Raw genomic sequence first — 16,030 nt, 5'->3', positions numbered from 1 at the left:
CCCTCTCTGCATAGAAAGCACTGCGACCTAGTTGCCAACCTAACCATCATTTGCCACTCATAAGAATAGTATTGGCTGGGTGGAGTACAGTAAAACAGACTATTTTAAGAGAGATCACATTGATGTAACTTTCATTGCAATATAATTGTTATTTTTATTATTAGTTGCTATTAATCTCTTACTATGTTTAACTTATAAATTCAACTTTACAGTACTTTCAGTAGGGGTTTTCTAGGGCTGTATGATTGGAGAGCAAGGTTATCAAAAGAGAAGAAAAGCAATGGTGTGTCTACAAAAATGAACAAGAAAACTGGGCAAATAGGGAAAAAGAAGTACAAAGATGAGAGGAACACACCTCCATTGCTGGTGGGAATGCAAACTTGTACAACCACTCTGGAAATCACTATGGCGGTTTCTCAGAAAATTGGGAATCAATCTACCTCAGGACTCAGAAATACCACTCTTACACATAGACCCAAAGATGCTCAATCATACTACAAGGACATTTGTTCAACTATGTTCACAGCAGCATTATTTGTCATAGCCAGAACATGGAAACAACCTAGATGCCCCTCAACCAAAGAATGGATAAAGAATTACACATTTACACAAGTACTCCATTTACACAATGGAGTACTACGCACTAAAAAACAATGGCATCTTGAAATTTGCATGCAAATGGATGGAACTAGAAAAAAACATTCCCAGTGAGGTAACCTAGACCCAGAAAGATGAACATGGTATGTACTCACTCCTAAGTGGATACTAACAGTAAAGCAAAGGATAACGAACCTATACAGTCCACGACCCCAAGAAATTAAGTAACAAGGTGAAACCTAAGAAAAATATATATAGATCCCCTTGGGAAGGGGAAATAGACAAGATCTCCTGAAAAAACTGAAAGCATGGGGTGGGGAGGTGAGAAGGGAGGGTGGAAGGACAGGAGGAGGGGAGACTGGGAAGGGGAGGAGACCTTGAGGGAACAGCATAGCCAAAATGAGGGAAAGCCAGAGGAGGGCAAGGAAAGAGATACTTTGATTAAGGGAGCTGTTATGGGGCTGGCAAGAAACCTGGCACTAAAGAAATTACCAGGAGTCCATAAGGATGACCCCAGCTAAGACCCTAAGCAATAGAGGAGAGGGTGCCCGAACTGACCTTGCCCTGTAGTCAGACAACACTTGACCAAGTGTGATTAAAATTTTCTCCTATAGCTCAAGTAACTGTTACCTCACTACTCGGAGTGTCATGCTCAGGAGCTGTGTCTCGGCGCTGCTTCTGAACAGGTGTGTTCACAGAAACAGATATGCTCTTCGGAGAATGGAAAGCATTGATGAGATGACTGAGAGGGACTGTAACCTAGAAAACAGATACAATTTCAAATTAAGAGGAATGTTTTAAAAAAAAACACAACAATTTCTTTTCTGCTCAGGATTTAGGATCTGTTAAAAGTCAAAATAGCTAGGCAGTGGTGGTGGCGCACACCTTTAATCTCAGCACTCAGGGAGGCAGAGGCAGGCAGATATCTGTGAGTTTGAGGCCAGGACAGCCAGAGATACAGAGAAACCCTGTCTTGATTAAAAAAAAGTTAAATATATACCAGATATCAAAATTATGGGTAAGCTGAGATACGGCTCAGGGTAGAGCCATGCACAGCTGAAGAGATAGATGATCTAGGCTTGAGATCCAGCACCAAACACTCAAATACATACACACACAAACAAAAAAATTGAGACAGACATAATAAACACACGTACACATGCAAAAAACAAATCAACAAAACTAGACATTAAAAATTGTCCATCCTTGCCAGGCAGTGTTGGCGCACACCTTTAATCCCAGCACTCAGGATGCAGAGACAGGCGGATCTCTGTGAGTTCGAGGCCAGTCTGGTCCACAAGAGCTAGTTTCAGGACAGCCAGAATTGTTACACAGAGAAACCCTGTCTTGAAAAGCAAAACAAAACAAAACAAAACAAAACCATTTGCTGGAGGTAGAAAGAAAATTGGTTTACTCTTTCATGATACTATTCTGGATATGTTAAAAGTCAGGCACAATGGTACATACCTTTTATCTCAGCACTGCGGAGGAAGAGACAAGCAGTCTCTGTAAGCTCAAGGATAGCTTGGTCTACGTAGAGTTCAAAGCCAACCAGAACTACACAGTGACCATGTCATAAAAATTAATAAATTTGGGCCGGGCGGTGGTGGCGCACGCCTTTAATCCCAGCACTAGGGAGGCAGAGGCAGGCGGATCTCTGTGAGTTCGAGACCAGCCTGGTCTACAAGAGCTAGTTCCAGGACAGGCTCCAAAACCACAGAGAAACCCTGTCTCAAAAAAGTAAAAAAAAAAAAAAAATTAATAAATTTGAAATATATATTTTTCATCCTCCAATATTACTATCTAGAAATTTATTCTAAGGAAATGATTTGACAAATGCATGCACCTTAATAAGATAATTTTAACAGCATAATTTTAAAGTAGATGGAAAGCTGAAGAGAACCACCATGAGGGAAGTGGAAAAATAGAAGTCACTTCCACAGAATAGCAAGAATTTTCTAATGTTATATTTCCTCACCGCCACCATCTTGTCCTAACCCCCGCCACCTACTCGCCTGCTCCTGCCCTTACCCAGCTCCAGCACACTCCCAGCCCGAGATAAAATGATCATATTAAAATCAGTCACCCTTTGGCTTAAAAATCTAACACCTGTAGAACCTGAACATCGACTCCAGTTCGGTTCTTTATTAAATGCCCTTCACTCCCTGGGTTAGAAGGGGCTCAAAGAACACATGAAAACACTTTATTTACATTGCCCATCTATAAGGAGAAACAGAAATGAACATAAAGAAGTACACAGGACAAGGCCAGGCAGAACACCTAGTGGAGGACATCCTCTCTGGAGTTCTGATGTAACACCCTCCTACAGCTCAATTACTGCCTGAAGATGTGGGAATTACAGGATGCTAAGATTACCTGGTCTGACTAGTTCTACTCTGAGGTTATTTGCAGATTAAAAGTCACCTCATTAGGACAAACACAGATGTAATCCATAGGGGCTTATGATTTACCAATAACTCAAGAAATTCTAAGAATTTCACAGAAGCTTGTCATCAGGAAGACCATAAAATAAAGTATTTCTTTTATTGTATCATATTATCCAATTAAAAGATAAACTCCATAAGGCAAGGATTCTTTTGTATTTTAGTACTCAGTGCTGCACTCCAGCATAAGTGTATAAGGTATAAGGGAATGACAAACAGGTCTGATGTTGAGTGAATAAAATAATGGGCTCTGATTATATACCAAGGCCCATAATTTAAATAATTTAATACCTAGGACATAAAAATTAACTATTATTGTATTTCTTCCCTTTAAAATTCATGCTGAATTCAGTTTCCACTATAACAGCAGTGTTATAGGTGCTTAGCTAGGAGTCTATTTTACTATATTACTACAAGCCAATTGTTCTATGCTACATAGAAAGATCCGGTTTTATGAAACCCAAAACAATCAAGGATTTAAGTCATGGAAGTCCAGTCCTGAGGAACAAATTGATGCTGTTACGGCAGGGGGTTTCCCACCTTGCTCTCTTTGGCCCCTCTACCATATATGTCTTCTACTCCATGACAGTAAACTATCCATCATGTCTTCTTGACAGAAACTAATTAATTTTATATTCAACAGTCCCTATCTACTGGTTTTTCAATTACTAGGACTTCCCCAGACACTGCCATCCTGGAAAACAGTCGCTTTACTGTATCAAGTTGACCAAAACAGAAACATCACTTTCCACCATTTCCCTCACTTAGAACCAAGTGAAATTCTATTTTGTTTTTCCTGATAGACTGGATGTCAATTCCTAATCCTCTTGCCCCTTCCCTCAAGACTGGTGCTAGACATTTGTATTTCTTTTCCATAATTATTGAACACTACTTGATTGGGATGGCATCCCTTTCCTGGGTTAGTTCAGCAGCATCCTTAATCCGTAGCCCTTCCACTTTTGCCCTCTCCTATTTTCCACACAACAAGAAGCCAGAGAACGCCTACAAACGAAAATCTGGTCACAGAAACCATTGTCTGTTATCATAAAAAAAAAATTAATCAAGGAAAAAGACATTAATTAACACAATTTGGGTCCTCAAAGAAAGACCCTAAAAATAAGGAATACAAATCAATTCTTAAACTATTTAATAGTAAGAATCTGATGACTCAAAAAATGTAGACGAGTTAATTCTGACCAGAAAATAAAAAATAATGATGGCTATTCAAAATACTAGGGTACGTTTGTTTAAGCTACATTCGGCTTGAAGAAAAAAAGGGGGTTCAGAAAGAGGTAGATGGAAAGAACATTACTTGTCCTCTTTACCTCTCGCGTAGACTTCACAAACCACCATCTCAGAATGTACAACCATAAACAATGCCTGAATTGTCTTTAACAGAAACCCCGCACAAGCCATCCGATAAGCTATGATCCGCCACCGTAAGATCACGCCTCTGCCCTCTTAGGGCTTGGCTGCCAATGCTTTTTAGTTTGCATTTTAGTCTTAGGATTGTCCCCTGATCTACTTTCAGCCGCGACTCACACTGAGCTCGTCGCTTCCCTCACTACTTCGCTTCGGAAAACCCGATTCTACGGCAGCATCCGGAAAACAGTCGCAAAAGGGCTGCAGGAAAACGGCTAAATGCTGGGCTCACCTGGGGCTGCACAGTGCTCGACAGGGAGAACATCTCTGGGCCCTCGGGACCTTGCCGCCGGCCGAAACTGCTTCCTAGCTTCAGTTCAGAGGAAAGGGGCTGAGCCCTTTTATTTTCTCTTTCTGTCCCCTCGCTTTTGTCCCGGTTTCTTCCTTACTCTTCCCAGAAACAAAAAATGGCTTCCCCGCCCTACAGCTGCTACGCCGACACCTGCCCCGGAAGACCAGAGGCTAACGAAACAGTACTTCCGGAGCAAGTGAACGCCCCCACGCTCACCCCACCTCCACCGCCGTCAGCCTCCTGCCTCTTCCCGGTAGTATTTCACTGTGGGAGTTGATTTGGGGTTTGGTTTGGTTTGTTTTTTTTTCCACAATAAGTTGGATGTTGTTTTAGTCGCTCCTAGTCTATTTCTGAATTCAGTACGGGGCCAGCCGCGCTCCCCGCTCACCCAGGTTCTCCACATTCTGTGACTTCGCTAGCTTCCACACCTCATCCCTAGCCATTGCTTCACTTTACAGTCGGCCTGGCTTCTAGCTCAGGCAGATGGAGAGAGAACTGCAGATCTTGACTGGGACCTGGAAGGACCCCACTGGATTCGATCCGCATTAAAGTCCTAGTAGTCCCTTCGCTCGTTGGCCAGCAACCGCGCCATCCCGTCACACTCGGCCTGGGAACATAGGGCAGAGCTGGCCAAACGCGAACCAAGCTGGAGCCCCGCCCAGCGACCTGCCGGCTCCGCCTAGTGCTCCGCCCAACGCCCCTCCGGCCCCGCCTAGCACCCCGCCGGCCCCGCCTAGTGCTCCGCCCAGCATTCTGTCGGCCCCGCCCAGTTCTCCCCGGCCCCGCCCAAGGCTCCGCCCAACGCCCCTCCGGCCCCGCCCAGCGGTGCTGTCTTAAAGTGAGCCGCCGGGGCGCAGCCGCGCGGTGACGTCACGGGAGGCGTCTGGCGTGGGCGAAGCCTCTATTTGAATCTAATTGGCGGGAGTTGCAGCTGCAGCGGGACCTGTACGGCTATGGAGTCCGTTTCAGGGAATGAGGAGAATGAAGGAGGCTCAGCGATAGAGGAGTACGTGAATAGAATTCCGGTGCCAAGACCACCCTCCATTGAGGAGTTCACCATAGTGAAGCCCATTAGCCGTGGTGCATTCGGGAAAGTGTACCTGGGGCAGAAAGGCGGCAAGTTGTACGCAGTGAAGGTAGGAAGTCTAGAAGGCAGAGGGTCTTAGACGGTCCTCCCCTGCTGTCCTCCTTCCTCGTTGCTGGACAGGCTCTGGGGCTGCTGCCTGGCCCTGCTTGCCGAAGCCTGCACAGTCCTGCGTGCTGACGGCCGCGTTTGGGCTGACTGCAGTGAGCAGGTGTGTCTTTTCCCTTTCCCTGTCCTTTCCTGTATCTCAAGAATCACTGCCCAGTGAAAATAGCAAAATTTATTCAACGTTGTCCTGGCCAGTGTTAACAAATGATAAAACCGAGGCTAAACGCAGAGGCTTGGAGCCACAGCCATGATTCCTGACTTATGTTTCAAAATCCAAAAGGCCTTAAGTACGTGTTGGTTATGGTTTCCTTGTTTGCTTCACGTACAGAATTTTGTTTTCACAAACTTGATTGTTTTGTAGACGCTAATTTCAAATTCCACTCTTACCAAGAGAAAGTTGCATTATATTATTTTTTTTGTTCTGAGATTTATGTTGTGAAATTTTTGATTAAAGTATCATTTATTTTATGTATCATCTGGACTTTTGTTCTTTGCTGACTTGGGCTTCACCAGGATTAAGTTTGATACTTTCATTAAGATTGTAATAGTTACTTTCAGATTATGTTTTAATTCCATCCATTTGATAATAGATTAATAGGCAGGAGCAAGTGCTGTACAACCAAAAGATCTCATTAAACTTCATTTTTCCTTTTCAGTTTTTCCATAGTGATATCTAGATTTTAAGATCATTTATAGAGCAAGTAAGAAGAAATGTGTCCTAAATCAAGCCTTATTATCTGTATGTAATCCTTTTTTTGTTTTGGTTTGTTTGGTTTTGGCTTTTTCCAGACAGGGTTTCTCTGTGGCTTTGGAGCCTGTCCTGAACTAGCTCTTATAGACCAGGCTGGCCTCAATCTCACAGAGATCTGCCTGCCTCTGCCTCCCAAGTGCTGGGATTAAAGGCCTGTATGTAATCTTAAAAACAGTCATATGCACTTCAAATTGTTCTGTCCGCTCTTGGTTCTCAGCCAATAGTGAAACTAACAAAGGGAAGCAGACAGTCAACGAATTGAGATTTCTGGTATGCACCGTTGAGTAACTAGGGCAGGGTGAGCGGTCCTCTGCGACTGACTGAAGGCTGCCGCCTGTGTTCCTTCTCTTCCTTCACTACCTCCAACATCCTACCTACCCTGCAGGCTAAAGGCTTGAGACAGTGTTCCTTCTTATATTTCATTCATGTAGCTTATCTTTTAATATCCCTGTTTTCCCTCTGGAAGACATTATTTATTTTTAGTTTTTCATTCTTAAATTAATAGCTATGTTCAGGCCCTCATTTCTCCCCACTTGTTTATAAAAGTGCAGTTCAGTGATGATTTTAGTAAGTAGTTGTATAACCATCATCGCAATCCAATATTAGGATAGTTCCATAGCCCAGGAAATGGCCTTTTCTGCCTGACCTAGTGCCGCTTCCTTTAACTGCTAACCTTTCCCCTCTCCACTGTTCGCTCACGCTCTCTCTCTCTCTCTCTCTCTCTCTCCCCCTCTCTCTCTCTGTCTCTCTCTGTCTGTCTCTGTGTCTCTCTGTGTCTCTGTCTCTCTCTCTCTGTCTCTCTCTCTGTCTGTCTCTGTCTCTCTCTCTCTCTCTCTGACCCAAATTTGTCCCAAATAGCCTTATTTGTGATGTAGCTAAGGCTGGCTGGCTTTGAACTGCTGATGCTCCTGGCTCCATCTTCCAAGTGCTGGGACTACATGCCGTGTGCACCAACCCACTCTATGTCTCTGCAAGGTTGCCTTTTCTGGACATTTCACGGAAATCATACAGTATATGGTCTTTTGCATCCTTTTTTTTTTTAATTTGCTTGGTGGTTTGAGGTTCATCAGGCCTTCATTTCTATAGTTGATTGAAATAGTCCCTTAACTCGAATCATTAGTTTTACTTTTAATCCATTCTTAGGCTGTGCTGTGCAGGCCAAAATCCAGAATCCTTAGGCAATCAGTCATACTCCCAATTTTTGGCCCTAGACCTTCACTGTGTGTTCCACATAATTTATGTTCTAGCAACGCCCAAACCACCAACTGGTTCCTCAAAGCCATGAATTATATTTTGTGACCCAGAACTTGTTTATTCCAGTTCCTTAACTGTTTTTCCTTCTATAACATCTCAAGCAATGATTGTTGATCTGAAAACACCAATTAATCTGTTCAATAAATAGTTTTTGGATCTGGGGTATAGTGGTAAACAAAGCAAACAGGCCTCCATGGAGATTCTGCCAGTCCCGGGAGATAACAGGTAGAATCGCACCGTAGGTTTGCTGTGTTTATCTCTACAGTGCTGGGAAGGACAGACCTGGGCCTAACCCATGACAGTCAAGTGCTCTGTCACTGATCTACATCCCTAGCCCTCCCCTCGGTTTTTCTTAAGAAAATAAGGTAAAGCTAGAATTTATCATGTAGTAATCATTTTATTAGACACGTTAAGTGAATGCCTTTTTATAATAAGCATTGATTCCAGTGGGTGTTTTTAATATTTTCATTAATTCTTTGAAAACTATATGATCCTAATATTTCTATTGCATCTACTGCTCCAACTTAAATGTATTGGTTTGTTTCTTACCTATTACCTTGAAACTTAAAAGGTATAATTTGGCCAGATGTGATAGCACACACCTGTACAGTCAACACTCGTGAGGTGGAGGTGGGAAGACTGAGAGTTCAAGGGCACCCTCAGCTACATAGTAAATTCAAGGCCAGCCTCAGATTCATGAGGATGAGAATATAGCTCTTATTTTTCTGTAAGGCAGCACTTGAGAATATTTCAGAATTCTGTTTTGTTTTATATTTTTTGAGATTAGAGTCTTGCTCTGTGGTCCATGCTTGCCTCGGCCTCCTAAATGCTGATATTACAGGCAAGTGCCACCATGACCACCTGTCATTGTTCCTGAGACAGACTTCAACATTAAAAAAAGGGAGGGTTGAATTCTTTATTTTATGTGTATGAGCATTTTGGCTGAATGTATGTATGTGGACCATACACAGATCTGGTACCTAGGGAGACCACAAGAAGATGCTGGATTCCCTGGAAGTAGAGTTACAGATGGTTGTGAGACACCATATGCTAGGAAGCAAACTCAGATCCTCCATAAGAAAAGTACTTTTAACCACTCAGCAATCTCTCCAGCCCGCAACGTTTTCACTCTGTTCCCCTCTGTCAAGGAATATGTATATGTATGTGAGTCTGTGCCACATGTGTGGATGCCTGTAGAGGTCAAGGTGGTGGAGATTCCTAGGAACTGGACTCACAGGCAGCTGTGAGCTTTCTGACCTGGGTACTGGGCACTGAACTTGGGTCCTCTGTCAGAGTAATACACACTCTTAACCACGGGGCCATCTTTCCAGTCCTCAACAATTATGCTCTATTCCTCTCTGTTAAAGAAGCCAAAATGTATATGTGTATGTATAGATATAAACATATATTACTATTCATCTAACCAGCTCCCTGGTTATTCGATGGGATTATTAGAAACATTATTATCTTTTGACCTTGTTATTAATAAAACTTTCCTACAAACAAACAGATCAGTCAGAAAGAGTTTAATTCCTTTTCTTTCTCAAGTACTTTTGCTGTTTAGTCCCACAGCAAGCAGTGTTATCTTTTTAAAAAATGTTTTCTTCTTTAACAACTGAGATATTCATCTGGCAATTTTCTAACGTTGGTCAAATCTAAATGACATCTATAGCTCTTATCTTGGTGTTTTTATGATAGCAACTTTGAAACTTCTGAATCCTTTCTAGTAAGAAAGGGGGTAAATGTGTTTGGTGTCATGTCCTCTTTTATAGGTTGTCAAAAAAGCAGACATGATCAATAAAAACATGACTCATCAGGTGCAAGCTGAGAGAGATGCCCTGGCTCTGAGTAAAAGTCCTTTCGTTGTGCACCTCTTCTACTCGCTGCAGTCAGCCAGCAATGTCTACCTGGTGAGTGAACGGCTTGATGCCCTCTGGGAATCAGCAGTCACTGAGACCTGCTCTCCCAGAGCACAGCGTCTGTCTAGCATGCTTGCATTAACTTTCTGCTCGCCCACTTGCAAGTTTAATGACCTTCACCAACTTACATGCTGTTTTAGTGAGAGTTTTCCAAAGAAAAAGAACCAATAGGATGTGTTTGTATGTATGTAAAGACACAGTAAAAGGGATTTGTTTTAAGGAATCCAGCTATTCAGCTCTTAATTGGTTGGCAGTCGAAACTACTAGGTTTGTTCCTTGCAAGGCTGATGAAGGATTAATGCTGCCAGTTCTACAAGCCATCTGAAGGCAGTCTTCCTTTCCTTTGAGGATTTTAGTCTTCTCTCCTGCTGCTGGCCTTCAGCTGATTGTTTGAAGGCTGTTGACATTATAGGGGAAATGTGCTTTATCAAAGTTTACTGATTTAAATGTTTACCTGAAGAATACTTTAAGTGAGTTATAAAAATATTATCTACTCTAAAAACTGGTCTGGTACCTGATGATTTAGTCTGCTTACAAACTTTAGGAAACCTTCAAGTAAATTTGAACTAGTGTTAAATGTGGTACAAAAATCTAATAATATAGTCAGGAATTTTAGAAAGGAAGAAGGTTTGGTAGCATAGTGCTGAGTGCTTTTTTTTTTTTATTGCATCAGGATGAATTTACAATCAAGGCATTTTTGTTGTCCTTTTATTTTTTAATAAGCCACAGTTCAATAAATGGTACACGGGATCATACAGTAAGTCCTGTCTCTCTCCTCTAATGGGAGCAGCAACCTTTTGACAACATAGCATTTCATTATTTAATCTCGAGTTTGATCATTTCTTTGATGATTATGTTGTTGATGAAACTGTTTCAGGTCTTTGTCTGGTTCTGCTTTCTTTAGTCAAGTGAATTTCGGTGTTGGGTTGTGGTAAGCTCCACTGATGAAGCTGATCCCTGGTGGTGCTAGGGAAGTAGTTTTGGTGTGAGGATCCAAGTTTGTGTGGGAAAGCTAAGCTCCAAAACAAAGCTAAAAGCTGTGCAAGATGGCACAGGTCTATAATCTTAGCATTTGGAGGGCAGAAGCAAGAACATTGCACGTTCTGGGCCAGCCTGAGCCTCAGAGAGAGAAGAGAGAGAGAGAGAGAGAGAGAGAGAGAGAGAGAGAGAGAGAGAGAGAGAGAGATATCAGTAAGTTCAAGCAGAGCACCTTTAGAAAATGTCTAGGTTATAAAGCAGTGTGAAATAGCATTCTGTTCTTCAGGTGATTCACTATAAAAAATGAATACCCACCTGGATGGAGGTGGGTGGTCCTTGGACTTCCCACAGGGCAGGGAACCCTGATCGCTCTTTGGGCTGAAGAGAGAGGGGGACTTGATTGGGGGAGGGGGAGGGAAATGGGAGGCAGCGGCGGGGAAGAGACAGAAATCTTTAATAAATAAATAAATTAAAAAAAAATGAATACCAAATAGAAGAGCAATTGACTTTCCATCTGCTAAGCTAGTGGTTACAAACCACTGACCTATGACCAAGTCTGACTGTTAGGAGCCAAGAAGAACATTTGCTTTTTTTTTTTTTAATTATTTATTTTTGCTCTGGGTTTAGAGCACCAAATAAACTGGATGTGTTGGTATGCACATTTAATCCCAGCACTGACGAGGTAGAGGCAGGAGGATTGGGCATTCAAACAAGTTTGAGGCCATCCTGGATACAGAAGACTATGCTTTAGAAAAGTGGGGGGGTGGGAGGACATTAAGAAAAAAACTTCAAAGACTATTTTTGGAAATTGGAATAGTTCAGTGGGCAAGAGTTCTTGCTGCATAGCCAGGAGGACCTGAGTTCAAATTCCTAGAGTTCATAATACGCTAAGTGTGATCATAGATGGCCCTGTAACACTAGTTCTTTATGTAGGGTCACAAAACACAAATATCACTGAGGCTTGCTGCCCACCAAGCTGGCTCCAGAGTCAGAGAATAAAGACAGGGACAGAGTAGTATTCCTGATGTCCTCTGGCCCTGTGAATACACATGTATACCACACAACACCAAGAAAATACTTTTTTTGTTACTTGAAAATTACATTGAAATTTGAATTTTAGTCAGTGGGTAAAATTTTATTGGAACCTAACCACATCCTTTTGTTACCTACATCCTCAACAGTATTACAATGGCAGAGTGAAATAACTGCAACAGAATCCCACAAAGCCGGAAGTGTTTATTATCTGCATCTTCACAGAAAAAAAAATAAAAAGGGTAATATACTTGAATGCTATGTCCAAAGAAGGTGGGAGCATTGTCTTGTTACCAACCTGGACCAGATGTGTCCTGGTTGTCAGCATCTTGCTCCAAGAATTGAAGAAACACACACACGTGGATCCCACCCAACACCAGCAAAGTGTTATGCAAAGGCACAGAGGATGTGTGGTTTCGATAGCTGAAAAGAATAACAACACTGAGAAATTTGCTGCAGAGCTCCCTGGTTACTGCCTGGGGCTTCCACCAGGAAGAGGAGTTGATTTCTAGAGGGGTGTGGTGCTTCTCTGTTTGACTGAAAGCTTGGCTTATGTAAGCTTTTGCCTATTATGCATGTCCTTTCCTGTGATGCCTCTGACTTTAATTCTATACATGCCCAATTATGCACAGGCATAAGGTCATACATAGGAGTTTTCCTTTAAAATTTCATGTTTAGAACATGGATTGTCTGACTGCACCAGTGTAGACTGGACTGACCTACCACCTCTGGTTTCAGGATAAGTTTCAAGATGTGTTTCGCCACAAAAGAAGAGCTAATAAGGATTGGCAGGGAGGTATATATAGGATTTGTACGTGCAGCTAGATGCAGATGGGGCTCAAGCCAGACATGATCCCGGGTTGATAAGTTATCTGTGCTTACCTGCCTCTGCTTAATCCTTTAATTCTTCCGGAGGCCTTCAAATGTCTTCATAGCATCCTGTTTTACATGTATGTGTATAAAAACCATGATTGTGTCTCTGTTATTGACCCTGATTTAACTCACTGGTAGCCAGTAGCTTCCAATTCTATTAAAACAGTAGGTAAGTGGTAGGTGTGATTGCTCAGCATTGTAGCTTTTTGTTCTCACTCTAGAATTATTAAACAGGTATAGTATTTTTATTTCTTTTGTTTTTGGTTTAATTTTTATATATGGTGCTAGGGTGCAAACTCAGAGCCCTACACATGCTAGGGAGGAATCCTACCACTAAGCTATATTTCCAGTTCTATTTTCATTTATTCTAGACATTTTGTTGATAATAGACATGTCTTACATACCCTACTTTATTACTGGTTTAGATCTTGGTACTCAAAACGTGGTCCATAGACAAACATGGCAACACTATCGAGGGGTTTATTAGAGGTCCAGAGGCCTGAAGCTATAGCTCAGTAGTAGAGTGCTTTATAAGATCCGCTGGACCCGGAGATTAGTCCCCAGGTATGTTGGCAGGAGTGAGGTTGGGTGTGCAAGGGAAGTGCTCAAGAAGAAAACGAAAGCTCAAACTCATCTAATTATAGTCTCATCTGGTGGCCGTTACCAGAAAGGACTGTATCACCTCTATATTTATGCCAAATATTCATAACATGGATCAAATCATGAGAAAATTCATCAAATAATCTCAAATTAAAAAGCTTCCTTCTGTCAACAAGCCTGTCTTCTTCAACATTATTTTTATCATGAAAGATGCACTCTGAAAATTTGCTCTGGACTAGAGGAATCTAGAGAGATATATAACAAGAAACTGCCTTGTATTACGGCTTATAAGAGGGAAGTTATGTAGGGCAATATTGAGATGGTCATAGAAATATCAATATACTACATGTTAGAACTTTATTGCTCTGCACTTATGCAAGGGTGCCTTAGTCAGCAACTGATGATGAGTCTAATGGCCGTCAGGTGTCACAGAACAAGCCTGCAGTCGCAGATTTGAGAGGTAAGGACAGGAGGATCCCAAGCCTAGGCCAACCAAGTGTACAGAGGAATATCGTCTCCAAACAGAAGCTTCAGGAACAGTTCACTAACTTCTGAACTTTATTATCAAATTACTCAGGAAACACCAACACACACTACAGTGGTGTGCACTTGGGAATACAAATAGAAGAGAAATGAAGGCCAAAAGGTCTGTAAGGGTCTGCATAGCCAAGAGTTCAAGACTAGCCAGACAGCATAGTAAAATAAAATAAAATTACATAGTAATACCAAGTAACTGCGTTAACTGTAATATTCTTAATCTAAACAAAATTACATCCATATAAAATAACTAATTAATTAGGGTGTAGATATTAATATATGTCTTAGGGTTTCTAGTGCTGTAATGAAACACAATAACCAAAAGCAGCTTGGGGAGGAAAGAGGGTTTTTTTGGTTTATACGTCCTAAGCCACAGTCCATTGAGGGAAGCGGGAACCTGGAGACAGGAGCTGATACAGAGGCCGTGAAGGAGTGCTGCTTCCTGCTTTGTCCTCATGGGCTTGTTCAGCCTGCTTTCTTATAGGATTCAGGACCACCAGCCCAGAGGTGGCACCAGGTGGCACCGTCCACAATGAACGGGGTCCTGCTACATCAATCGCTAATTAAGAAAATGCCCTACAGGCATGCCTATAGCCCAGTCTTATGGAAGCATTTTCTCAGATAAGATCACTCCTCTCAGATGACTCTAGCTTGTGTCAAGTTGACATAAAAACTAGCCAGCACAATATATAATATTAATGTTAAAATATATATGTGGAGGAGAAACCAAACCTGGCCCAATTCTAAAAATTTGTGCACTGAGATGCTGGCAAAATGGAAGTAATTCTAATAATAGACTTTGAACTTTCATGTAACTCTGGTTTTTGTTCAAACTGACCAGTTTTTAACCAGAAAAATAATATGAGAAGCCAGCATTGATGATACATGCCTATCATCCCAGTACTTGGAAAACTGAGACAGAAAAATGATAAGTTGAAAGCAATGAGTGATAACAAAAAAATATGTTTTATTGTGTAACTACTCTAAAAAACAAAACTGTAATCTCCAAACACTATACATTCAAGTGTATTATTTTTGATAGGTAATGGAGTATCTTATTGGTGGAGATGTCAAGTCTCTCCTACATATATATGGTTATTTTGATGAAGAGATGGCTATAAAATATATTTCTGAAGTTGCGCTGGCTTTAGACTATCTGCATAGACATGGAATCATCCATAGGTAAGACTGACTTTTCTGTACATTGTTACTTAAAATGTATTGTGTTTGAATCTTTAACATATACAGAAACTGCTTGCTGGTATTTCTAGTTTACCTACAGCTCAGTTGTCATGTGCATGTAGAGAGTGCACTGGCTCTTGTGTAATCACCCTATGTTTTGTTAAATGTCGCTTTGAACATAAACAGTTTAATATGAAGCTTATTAATCTCTTTCCGTGCCCATACAGAAGCGATGGTCTGTGGTCTCAGCTGATGTGCATGCCCTTCTCTGCTCTATTAAAACTTAACCACACCTTGCTTTAAAGGGGTAAATATACATTTGAATTGGTGCTGGATAAGATATCTGAATAGAATGCCAAACAGAATCTAGTATTGAATCATATAATTTTTTTGTAGATTCCAATATGTAATAGATGGTTTTGAGGACTGTTTTCTAGACTTTACTGAGTCACTCATTAGGACTTCTATTTTAAAGAAAATAATTGCATTTCCTCTTGCAATTCCCCAACCCCCTCCCATCTGGTATTTTAGCATTAAGACTACTTTTTGTGTCTGTTTGCCTTTTGTATGTCAGGGACTTGAAACCAGACAATATGCTTATTTCCAATGAGGGTCATATTAAGCTGACAGATTTTGGCCTTTCCAAAGTTACTTTGAATAGAGGTAAGAATAATGGCAGGTAAGTGCCAACTTCAGACATTCTATTTCATTAACTTAACTTTTTTTGTTAATTTACATTAGACAAAATGTGGTGGGTATTCTGAGATAGGCTAGAAATTAGTATGTCACACTGTTTTCCCCTCATCAAAAGGGGCCTTGGGGTCTGTGGCAGAATGTTTGCTAACTGAATCCAATCCTAGAACCATAAAAAAAAAAAGAAAAGAAAAAGAAGAAGAAGAAGAAGAAGAAGAAGAAGAAGAAGAAGAAGAAGAAGAAGAAGAAGAAGAAGAAGAAGAA

General features: G+C 41.4%; 2 protein-coding genes across 2 annotated transcripts in view; one reads left to right on the top strand and one right to left on the bottom strand.

The window, feature by feature from the left end:
- The window catches only part of Yme1l1 (YME1 like 1 ATPase), a 36,284-nt gene extending 31,376 nt beyond the window's left edge, over window positions 1–4,908 (bottom strand). Inside the window, exons 1-2 of the mRNA XM_005354766.3 lie at window positions 4,696–4,908; window positions 1,228–1,356 (exon numbers count right to left, since the gene is read on the bottom strand). Coding sequence (XP_005354823.1) covers window positions 1,228–1,356; window positions 4,696–4,728 — 162 coding nt within the window. The 5' untranslated portion in view covers window positions 4,729–4,908. The remainder of the gene's footprint in view (window positions 1–1,227; window positions 1,357–4,695) is intronic.
- A 711-nt stretch (window positions 4,909–5,619) lies between these two features.
- Window positions 5,620–16,030, top strand: part of Mastl (microtubule associated serine/threonine kinase like) — a 51,241-nt gene continuing 40,830 nt past the window's right edge. Inside the window, exons 1-4 of the mRNA XM_005354764.3 lie at window positions 5,620–5,891; window positions 9,725–9,862; window positions 14,934–15,073; window positions 15,648–15,736. Coding sequence (XP_005354821.1) covers window positions 5,709–5,891; window positions 9,725–9,862; window positions 14,934–15,073; window positions 15,648–15,736 — 550 coding nt within the window. The 5' untranslated portion in view covers window positions 5,620–5,708. The remainder of the gene's footprint in view (window positions 5,892–9,724; window positions 9,863–14,933; window positions 15,074–15,647; window positions 15,737–16,030) is intronic.

Source organism: Microtus ochrogaster, chromosome 16 (assembly GCF_000317375.1).
Source record: "Microtus ochrogaster isolate Prairie Vole_2 chromosome 16, MicOch1.0, whole genome shotgun sequence".
In the NCBI taxonomy this organism is placed as follows: domain Eukaryota; kingdom Metazoa; phylum Chordata; class Mammalia; order Rodentia; family Cricetidae; genus Microtus; species Microtus ochrogaster.
The sequence above is the reverse complement of the archived record's forward strand: the minus strand, read 5'-3'. Positions and strand labels throughout refer to the sequence as shown.